The sequence below is a fragment of the Coenobita brevimanus genome, chromosome 90 (assembly GCF_032717465.1).
Source record: "Coenobita brevimanus isolate Jiangsu-jjx chromosome 90, ASM3271746v2, whole genome shotgun sequence".
Classification (NCBI taxonomy): Eukaryota; Metazoa; Arthropoda; class Malacostraca; order Decapoda; family Coenobitidae; genus Coenobita; species Coenobita brevimanus.
Window position 1 is genome coordinate 38,786,895 of NC_137043.1, and position 11,224 is coordinate 38,798,118.

The 11,224-nt window shown below is 38.7% G+C and overlaps 1 protein-coding gene across 1 annotated transcript; it reads left to right on the forward strand.

Annotated features, from left to right (window-relative positions):
• The first annotated feature begins 1,327 nt into the window (after window positions 1–1,327).
• On the forward strand, window positions 1,328–9,909 carry LOC145411678 (UPF0764 protein C16orf89 homolog). The gene is made up of 8 exons (XM_080281684.1): window positions 1,328–1,571; window positions 2,467–2,568; window positions 3,793–3,969; window positions 5,429–5,583; window positions 6,356–6,527; window positions 7,103–7,255; window positions 8,759–8,987; window positions 9,531–9,909. The coding sequence occupies exons 1-8, from the start codon at window positions 1,328–1,330 to the stop codon at window positions 9,907–9,909; spliced, it is 1,611 nt and encodes a 536-aa protein (XP_080137810.1).
• Window positions 9,910–11,224: the final 1,315 nt, after the last annotated feature.

The window sequence follows — 11,224 nt, forward strand, 5'->3', positions numbered from 1 at the left end:
TCTTATATCCAGGTTATGTGATGTATCGAAAGGAATGTTACTTTATTTCTGCACATCTACACTGCTTCAAAATCATTAATTTATTAAGAAAACTATATAAATGCTTATATTTATAATACTGGTGCATATGAGTTATTCTTTCATTCACTGAAATATATACAATATGAGCAGAAAATATCAGTGGATGACAACTGAGCGAGTGTCATCAACATATCAGAAGTTTACTGTATGAACGTATTTAGCAACCATGTACAATAACATATTATCACTTTATTTTAAAACAAGGGAAGATGTTAAAATGAAAGGAAGTTATGAACGTGTAAATTGGGATGCAACTCTGGCAATATGAAAAAAAAAGGGGGGGGGAGGGGAGAGATGATTCTCTCGCTCTCTCTCAACACGATACCGTGTATTTCTATTCTATCCGTGCTATCTTCAGACGATTTAATTTACTAATACAACGGCCTGATAATAAAGAGGTTAATGAAGACCTTATGAATTGAAAATCGTGATTCCTCTCCCTCTCTGTGTAATAGATGCTCCCAGGCGTTCTCCCTGGATCTGATACAACACGCTTCCGAAATTATATCCATCCATTATCTAATCCCCGGAGCGCAGGGAACCATCGGTAGGAAGCCGACATGAAAATGACCGGTCTCACTCGCCCCTAAATGGCATTGAGTAATTGATCCCCAACTACACTTTGAATGTAAACCCTCGTGAACCCCATCCATCTGAAGCACCTTAACCCACTAGACCACCAGGCGTCACAAATTACAATATGCTAACAATAAATCCAAAGGGGGCGAAGTTTGTCCCTTCCCCCCCTTGTAGACAATCAGGGATTTTCCAGCATCCAACTCTTTGACAACCTGATTTTAGAAAACAGTCACGAAGTATGTTTTAGGCAATCTGTTCTAGTTATCATGTGATCCTATTTCTCTTACCGACTGAGAATTGTTTTAACAAGTCTTCACACTTGAAACTTGGAGGGTGGAGTCAGTTTTGAATTTGGCGGTAAATGAAGAACTTGTATTAGAAGTGGGACAAGTATTTATATCTTCAATATTTATAATGGCCGCATTTTCTTGTAATATCTTATGTTTATACATATATCTGTATTACTTTGAGGCACTCTTATGACTACTTATGGAAAAAAAATTCTATCACAAAATAGGAAATTAAATTTGTAGCGGATGAGATGGCCCAAGGGAAAGTTGAGTTCACCACAAGTGTAAACAAACCGATAATTAGGTTTGGTATGTTGCAAGGGTAGGCGATAATGTGGACGTGTTATATAGTACTACGGGTGGCTATAGGTATATTTATGTTGTCTAAGGCGAACTGCGTCGGTGAGAACGAAGGGAATGTGAAAATACAGCCACAGGTGAAAGCTAGTGTGTATAATGTCCATCCTATTGATAATGAAGACGTGAAGAAGAAACGACAGCCTTCAGCATTCGAGTTGGTCCCTCGAGTTCTGGCAGCCCTTGATAAGGTGGTAGACTATTACGAGAAGAATTATGAAGTCATGAATTTCGATGGTATATTCGGTGCTAAAGTGATTGAAGGTTAGTACAGTATAAGCCATCTGGTTTCATTTTCCACGAACACAGTCCGTTCACGTCTGTGGCGTCAGTTGTACTTTATTCTTGCTAGTTCCAAAGTTTTTTTTTTTTTTTTTTTTTGTAGCTTAGGAGAGGCTTTTAAAATCAGAGGGGTTAGATATAGCCAAAATTAAACCTCTTCCTAGCAGATCCTTTGTATGCTGTGTAACATCATTTAGAAACAGCAAGAATGATATAGAAAAATGCATCATTGAGTTGAAGGGGTTAAACTAGTGATAGTCTCCTATTCTGGCACCACATCCCTCCTGGCACAGATTACATCACAGTTTTGAGGACTCTACACAGCTGAGATTTAAAATATTGTGGTTGTATTAGTTCTTTTACTTCTTTGTCTTACCAGCTTTCTTACAGAGTTAATATATACTTGTGTGTTTGCTGTACCAGCAGGATATTACAGTAATGATTTGGTCACAAATTTTCAGTCTAGTGCCAGCTTATTTACAGGTGATGCTAAAATGTGTAGAGTAAATGAGAAGAGAAATAACAATTTTGAAGTACAATACACTTTGCTAAATAGCAAGTACCATAGGAATTGTGTTTTAAAACAATTAGAACATCAGTTAATAAAAAATTAGGATACCAGATTATACAGGATTCCTGCAAAACTGTTGAATCCAGATAATGTACAGGCCTGTGTTAGTAAATTAATGAACACTACCCAGCAAATGTGTATGGTGTGCACATTCTGAGTTGCCACTACTGTGAAAACATTGAGGAACCTCCCTATGTGTACCAGTACATTTAACTACCATGAAGTGTACAGCATTAGTGTTATTCTTTAATTTATATATAATGATCATGTTAATAATTCAGTGTTTAATTCATTGTTGCATTACAGGACAGTTGAATTTGGTTGTTGCCAAGTACAACAAAGGATTCATGAGTGATGTTATGGATGACATTATGAAGAATGATATTGCAAAGATGGCATCCAGGGCAGGTAAGACAAGATGTACAATACTATACTGTGTTTAAAAGTAAGGCAGAAGTGGTGGTAAATGTCATACGATGCAGAACTATGGTGCTCGTCTCTGTGACTAAGGCTTTTAAGTCCATGGTAAGTTATTCACCAACTGTCCTGGAATACAGGGCCACATCATCCAAGTTACCACAGTTTCCTCCCACAGGTGTTACTATAGGTTCTTATTTTACCTACTGACCCACGAAGTGTAAGTATACACCTGGCTGGCACCTGGATTTGAACCGTGACACTGTTAGGTTGGCTGCTTTGTAATTATCAACACCAACTACTTCAGGTATTGACAGTGATAATTGACAGGAGTACTATCCTCATAGATATTGTATACATATATAAGGATGTACAAATTGGTGTATGAACTGTGATTGCAAGGGTTTGCCATGAATATTATATTAATTTCTTTTAAGCTTCCTCTTAAAGAATCTTCATATTGAAGATGGCCTGGTACTACTGTCATTTTATGTGGATTGGGCATTAAACCAAGTACCAAAACTAGCCTGATTAGCCTACTTTCCAAAAGTTGTTGGAAGTTATGGGCGAAAAAGACATCCAAGTTATGTAATAAAATTCGTAACTGTGTGAGAGTCTCGTCTTGAACTTTGATTATATATACTGTTGGCTGAGAGTCCTTGTTAAGAATGGTAATTATGTGGCTAGTTACTGTACCAAGCTTATAGCCTTATTTCCTTTGTATGTAATGCTATACCTCCCAGGACTGGTGGTAGCCGTCCATCTGTTAAAGAGGTTTCCTTAAGGAAAGTAAATAATTTGCTAGGATATACACTAAAATTTGTTATCTGTGGCAGCTAAAGAGCTAGGATTAATCAAGAGTTTTTAACCTCCACATGCAAGAGGTTCCCCTGAGCTGAATGTAGGCCTAATCATGTGGTTGTTGCCAGAATGTATCTGCATTGTTTGTCATCAAGAGAGTTAAGCTGTACTCTGTAGCTTAGTGCTGGTATGTGATGAGTGAAGAAAGAGAATTTGAATTTTAAAAATTTTGTCATCTCCCATTTGTATGATACTGTACTAGGATGATGGTTGGTATAGAAGGGTAGTATTTAATGTGATGATTATAGTATTATGAGAACAGTGAAGTGAATCTACAGTTTATAGTATTTTCTTCAGATTAATGTTCATTACTGAAAACTGAATTATTTATAACTGTTGTGTGTTGTCTTTCAGGTCATGTTGTGAAGCAGGCCATACCTCACCTGACTCAGAGGTTCCCAAGCCACATGAAGCGACTGAGACGGCTGCTGCAGCTGTCGTGGGACATGGGACACTCACATCGATCCATTGATGTCTCACAGCTCTGGTCCGACCACACTCGCCTCCTTACTCACCCAGAGCCTTTAAATGGTTAGTGGATGCAGTGTGGGGTATTTGAAGTTTGTGGTGTGTGAGAATGAGGGAGGGCAGCCTGATGGTGAAGGACGGGATAACATGAAGGCAGTTTGTTTATGTCCACCCTGTTCAGGATTAAGGTATCTAGCTGTGGATATATACTGTGGATAGATTACAAGAGGTCTCTCATAAGCTGGCTAAATTTGTATTGCAATACCATGATGATTTTTATATATTGTATGCTGGTTTTGCTACCACTAGATGTTACTGAGTACTGGTATAGGAGAAACTGCAAAATTTAAGAGTTAAATTGAAAGTTTTATTAACCCCTTTACCTCTTGGGCACATTCTTAATTTGCATAAAATAATATGGTATAGGTTTCATCCTAACTTGACCCAGATTTTTATCACTCTGTAGCTCATTTCACATATCTTAGGAGGAGGAAGTGACAGTACTTTGGCTCTGTATCCTCTCTGTACTACTTATTTCATAACTAGCACCATATTTTGGTGTTAATCTATTGTTACAGGTCAGCATTCAAGTGGGAGAGATGACAGTTTTAGGCCAAGTTAGAATAAAAGGAGTATCTGAAGGAGTTAACAATATTTCACTTTTAGCCAGTGACTGACGACATTTACCATCGACAAGAGTAAAATTAAAAATATCTCATCTTAGTAAAGGAGTTAAAATCACACTTTAGATTGTTGACATATGGTAACTGAGCTTCCTAGCTGCTGTATTCAAAGTATTTTTGACTTATAGTCAGTATTAACTAGCCTTTAGACTGAAATTACCATTACTCATTCATAATATGGGAGCTCCCTGAAGTTCTGAAGGAAATAGCTTGTAAAAAGTTTTTATTCTTGCTTCACAATGTTTGGTGTGAGGAGCAACATTTATATTGCCTGCAAAGCAGTGAAGGATGATGGTGTTAATGGAGAGGGGAAGAGAGGATTCAGCAAGACTAAGGGTGTTAGATAGACTAGCTCAGCCTCAGTGGTAGTGAGAAGAGCCTGCTTGCACGGTATTGCAATTGTGTTTTTAACAGGGTTTGTATTTGCCTGGAAAAATAACATGCATATTGTGTAAATAATAAAAAACAAACTTGCATATGGTACTTTAAGGTAAAGAGTGGTATAAGGTACATCATTGTACAGTGAGCGCCAATAGTCGTGTTGTGATATTTGGTGAAAACATAAGCTGACGAGCTAAACATCTGGTATATTCCACTGTCTGGTAGGGCTTCCATAATGTTTCACAAGTTACATTTAATCTTCGGACAAAACTGTGACACATATTTTACCCATTAATGTAACCAGTTCACATGAGTATGTTTATGCAGCATATGAAACTACATATCCATGCAGCACATGTATGTAGTGGACACATGGAAGTATTATATACATATGAGGAAAGTAATTATGGGTATATATAAACTTATCCAATATTTTCTGGTATGATTTATGACATCAGAAATAGAGAGTGACAACTGCATGTCCGAGCTGCTGGAGCCATTGAATGGTGCACCGTGCAGTATGACAGAAGCGTGCCAACGCCTCATGACACAGCCAGGACGTGACAAGTACGCACTCACCCATCAGATACTCTACACTGTCGTGGCAGAAATGGTGAGCCTTTCTTTGTTCATACAGGGTGTACAGATTGACACAAGCTACAGTATCTTCCTTAAGTTTTGTGAATACATAGTGGAAAAATCAAACCATTTGAAACACACATTGTAGTTGTACTGTTTCCACTGTATTTTGCTAGTTGTAAATTTTCTTCAGGTGGAGCTGGGAAGATAGTTGTTTCTTTCACTGTGCTTGGGCATATTAATCGTCATACTTCTGTGTTTTAATCTCTTCCCTGGTGCTGTAGAGGGATGCCTTCAAGTTGTGGCACTGATATAACCAGGTGCCCAGCTATACAAATGTCGCTCATTTCCCTTCTTGTCTCCAGAAAGGAATATTGCTGACTTCAGGGTAAGGGCAACTTCAGCTTGCAGTCTTATGCTCTTTTTCTCAATCTGTTCCTAGATGACAGAACATAGATACCCCTTCTCCTTGTATTGACAGAGGAGGTAACTTGGTAGCCCTGCTGCACACAATCTCCTGTGCCATGAAAAGGAGAGATGAAACTGAAGCTGTTTAATCCTTGGTTATGTTGATCAATACTACAGTGATCAGTAAGTTCTGCTTTGAGTTTCCCAACCCTATGTGGTAACGGGAAAGAGGTGATGAAATATTTTAGTAGGAAAGGTAAACAGGAAATACTGCTAGTGATAAACTAGTGTGATGTGATTCATAGACATAAAAGAACAGATTGTAGGATTGTATGGGAAAGTAACAGGATATTAAGAGAATGTTTGACATACATATAACTGATGAACATAACTTACAGAGTGGGTGTGGAAGCCGGCTAGAGCGTTGGTTGGTGCGGCACAAACGTAGTGGAAGTGTGGAGCAGCTACAAGAAGAAATGTGCTCCAACCTCCACACTGAGCTGGTCACACTCGCAGTAGTAATGTTTCAGCACAACAACATGGCTTTCAGGGACCTCTTCCTGGAAATGGGTTAGTCTTGGATGTTGTAGTGATGCAGTTGTAATGGGATCAAATTGGGTGGTAGCCCACTTGAAGGGAAAAAAAAAAAAAAAAAAAAAGGAGAAGTTAAAATGTCATCATTATTAATACCTCTTGTCCCAGCCTAGAATAGGGTGAGGTAGGGTCCAGAGAGCTTGAAAAAAAAAATGTTAAGAGAATCCATCCAAAATCTGCACAGCTCAATGGGCTACACTCTCATATATGCACCATTCAAGCCCTTAGAATCCTGGCTCCACCTCACAGGCATAAGCATCCACACTTACTCTAAAATACCTTGTAATCTGGTGACAGAGTTTATGTGTGGGAGCTGGGTAATGTGTACTTCCCATAACATCATTAGTTGGTCCCAGATAAAGTGAAAAAGACATCACTAGCTATATTGAAGGGTTAAGTATCAGATAACTTGCAATTTTTGTTCTAGAGTTTTTGCTTGGGATGCTGAGTTGTGTAGACTTCCTGTAATGTGGTTCCAGTGAAAAGGAAAAAGACATCACGAGTTTGAGGGTTAATATAGTAATGTGAAGTAACTTGTAATTTTGTCACAGAGTTTGTGTGTGGGATGCTGGGTTATGTTGACTTCCTGCAACGTGATTGGCTGGTGAGCATTCTGGGGTGGCAGAGTGCATCAGGCTGCTATCCAGCCTCACGGCCACACTTCACCATTGGCCGCAAGCTCCTTGAGGAGGAAAGGCTGGCAGGTTAGTTAACCATTTGATTACTTGAATTTATTAGCTGAATGAAGTCTTTCAGTATCTTCCAGTGGTGGCATAAATGTAACTCTTAGGTGCAGCAATGGTAAACAACGGGTTATTCAATATATATATCTATATATATATATATATATATATATATATATTAATAAAAGAATGTGATGTCTCACAGTCTCATATATGAACAGACTTTATTACTGTAGCCTGATAGAGGGTGGGCATCTGTCTATAGATAGATCGTGCCAGCTGCAGTGAATAGGTTAAGGAAGCCAACACATTTATTAATGCCCGTTGTAATATTCATAATAGTGCTGGTAGGTTGGTGAAGATTGGAGAGCCAGGATATTGGAGCTTATTACATGATACTGGGATACGGTATATTGCAGACCACACAACCTTGTAATGAGTTGGTCCTATTTTGTGTAACAGTGGAGAATTAGATTGGGATAACTTCATGCATTTTTTTAAATAATCACTTTTAGCTGTATGTTCACTCTCATCTTAAATGTCGGGACCAGCTGCCTAGCCCCGGGCTCCTACGCTCCTCATGGGGCAGTGTAGGATTGGATGATGGATGGATGGTTAAACATCAGTTGAAAATTTCCTTTATCACTGTATATACAACTGTTTCATATCCTGACTCAGGATCGATCGGAAAATGTGCTACAAAAAAAAGAGATAGGAAGAGGAATAATTTATTACCTGTACAGAGATGAAAATAAGAATTGAGGTAATGAGAGAACCATTTAAAAATGGGTACAGAAGGAGTAAAATAATAGAAGTACCGGTATATAAAAAAAGGGGTAATCTGGAGAGATTTCACCAAGGCCACCCTTTTGTTGGAGGTTGCCAGGAGTAGACATGGAGATGTAGATGACAGGGTTAAGGATGGAGAAGGGAAAAGAACTGAGACTATTTTTTGCTGTTAGCCTTTGTGGTAAGTCGTCATTTTCATCATCATCAGTCCCATTTTGGCCCATATAAACAGGAGTATAGGGACCCGGGTCTAGGATACTCAGTCCTGACGCTTTGGGCGATAGTGACCAGTCCCACTTGTCCCTGAGTGGCTTTGTGGGAGCAGTAAACCCCAGCCATTCCTCAGATGGAGCCCATAAAGGCTGAACCTGGTTGAGAAAAATGAAAAAAAATTGGAGTTGTCAAGATTCAATCAGTATTATCCTGTAACATATACAGTATTGCTTTTGTTTGTCCAGTGTAGTCTTTAGCTGTTGCTTGATGTATAATATTAACTATGTATCCATATGGGCAGTGGTGTGTTAAAAAAAAAAAAATGTCTGTCTCTGAAGCAGACAACGTCTGTTATATGTCTGGTGTAGTTTATATATATTTACAGTATATATTTCCATAATTCTGTATGTCTCTTTTCCTGTTTTGTTAATCCTACATACCCCATTGTAAGAGTGGAAGATTGTGTTTTGATGATATACATAAATGTTTGCTGTGGTGTTGATGCCTTGGTGTGTTGTCCAGATGGTTGCCTAACACACTTGACTGCCGTGGCATCCTGCGCCCTCTGTGTCCACCTCCACTACCTCTTGTACCCTCACCCTGCAATCCTGGGCATGCTCAGCTATCCTTCCAGGAACCTCCAGGTGTCCCCTCTAAGGCCTCCACAGGGTTCATTCCCACTGGTAGGAGGGTCAGGGGTTATTGACAATGGACCTATCTTCAGGGAGGATATAACTCCTGGGATAAACAGGTGAGCAAGATGGGCTATGGTAGATTAAAGTAAGCAGGTAAGCAAGATGGGCAAGGTTAGAGTAAGTTAGGCTTGGCTGGAGTGAACGGTAATCAGTCTATCTTTGTATTATGCAGTCCTTTATTTCCCCATCAGGAGCATAAGGGACCAGAGCTTGGCTACTTTGTCAAGATATTTAAGACTTGGGTGAATAGTTGCCTGCTCATGAATTGTATTATATGAGCAGTAAACCCCAATCATTCTTCATCTGTAAACTCTCATTAGTAATATCAGGTAAAGTGCCTTAACCCACTAGACCAGTAGATGTTGGAGAGTTGCCTTAAAATATAGTAAATAAGACAGGACTGGATTAACAAACTAGTTTAGTATACTGGACTGAGAATGTCTCTCTACCACAACCTGTCAGTGTATCAATGTCTCAGTTCACATATTCTCATACTGTGTCTTTTCATCTCTCTTATTCAGGAACTGCTTGTTGGAGTTGCATCTAGCTTAAAACAGTTTATTTTGATACTGTATTAATTTGAACCAAAATTTTTACAGAGTGGCTGAGCAGGAAAAGTCCTTGGAGGATAAGGCTGATTTGGTCATGCAGCACCTAGAGGAAAAGAAGCACACTTTTAAGTTCAGAGATCACATAGAGCAGATGCCTCTCACTCCAGCTGTGTTTGGGAGGGTGAGAGATCAGAACTCAGTCTTCCCCAATAAAGGTAATGAATTCAGGCTGGCTGTGGGATCAAACCAAGCCATGCCAGTTGTGGATTATCTCTCCTCGACTCAGATGGCCAACACTCAGGAACCTTGGCTGAACCCGCTGCTGCTTGTGGTGTCGAGTGTGGTGCTGGTGGCTGTGGTGATGCTGCGCTACATCCATGCCAGGAGGCGCGCTCACACACTCTTCAGGAACCGCTTCAGGCCCTGACCGTATGATCCCTACACACATTTAATATACGGTACCCATTTCACTTTAACTTGGCCTAAAATTGTCATGTGTTCATCTTGAATGCTTATTTATAACAACAGATTAGCACTAAGATATAGTCACAAAGAAGTCCAATGTTAAGGATGTAGAACCATAACATTTCTTATTCTGCCACTAAGTTACGTGAAATAATCCACATAAGGATGTAGATTTATACCAAGTAAAGGTGAATGGCCTGTATACTTGGAATAATTACTTGCTGCCAGTCAGTCATTCGTCCCATCTTATGTGAGTCACAATTTTTCTCTCAAGTCTCTTCTCAAATATGAGTCCCTTTAGTTACAGTAAACTGAAACACTAACAGCAAAATATATATTAGCTTAAATAATCAAGGACAAAAGTGTATGCTGTGCCATACTTTGTAAACAAGTTCAGTAAAATTGTAAACCCTTATTTTCTTGTACAGTACCATCTTCAGAATATCCTGAGGCACAACGTAGAAATCAAAATATATGTGAGTGCGGATGCATATGAAATCATGTGGTTAGTACAGTACATTACCACAAGTATTATTGGTAGATTTTTAAAAGTGGTATGAACAGTGAGGATTTTAGTTCGAACAAAATTGAGAATAACAAAAATAATACCAAAGCTTAGTTCTGGGGATGTGAATGACATCCGATACCAGAGTGTACAATGTGTCTTTGTTTTATATTGCCATTTTTGTCTTGTTTTGTTAGAAAGTGCACAGTAAATTACAAAATACATACCCATGAAAGTCCCATTGCCACCTATAAAGCTGATATATCTTTCCCCCAACTTTATAGCACCAGTTTTATGAAAAAAACAAAAACTCTATTTTGGAACATATCCCTGGCATGATAATTTGGACTGTCTGTATTGTTATCATAATCACATTTACTAAGTGCTCTTTTTTCAGGAGAGAGAAGAAGAGGGTGGAAAAGAGGTAAGTAAATGTAGAATTGTAAAAGGTAAATACCATAATATTACAAAGAAACATTGAGAAGAGGGAGTAACAAAAGATAAGTCTGTGTGTGTGATTTGCATTGCCTAATGAATTGGGTTTGGGAGTAGCCTTAGAATATTTATTATTGAATATTTAATGGTCACAGGATTTTTTGTTTTGTTTCATCCCCCTCATTGTGTGTGGCTTAAACAGTTTCAGGCACTGCTTTAGGATCTAAGACTCATATTTTTGTTAGTTAAGGAAGCTCCCTAACACCGTTTCCATAGCGATTTGTTTTTTAATATAAATGGTTAATATCCTCTTGTATTTCATGTTATTTAAGCCAAG

Excerpts from the sequence above, each read along its gene's own strand:
- LOC145411678 (XM_080281684.1), top strand. The coding sequence starts at position 1,328 with ATGTTGTCTAAGGCGAACTGCGTCGGTGAGAACGAAGGGAATGTGAAA. Across the intron at positions 5,584-6,355 it reads ACACTGTCGTGGCAGAAATG|AGTGGGTGTGGAAGCCGGCT; the intron begins GTGAGCCTTTCT and ends CATAACTTACAG. Across the intron at positions 7,256-8,758 it reads TGAGGAGGAAAGGCTGGCAG|ATGGTTGCCTAACACACTTG; the intron begins GTTAGTTAACCA and ends TGTGTTGTCCAG.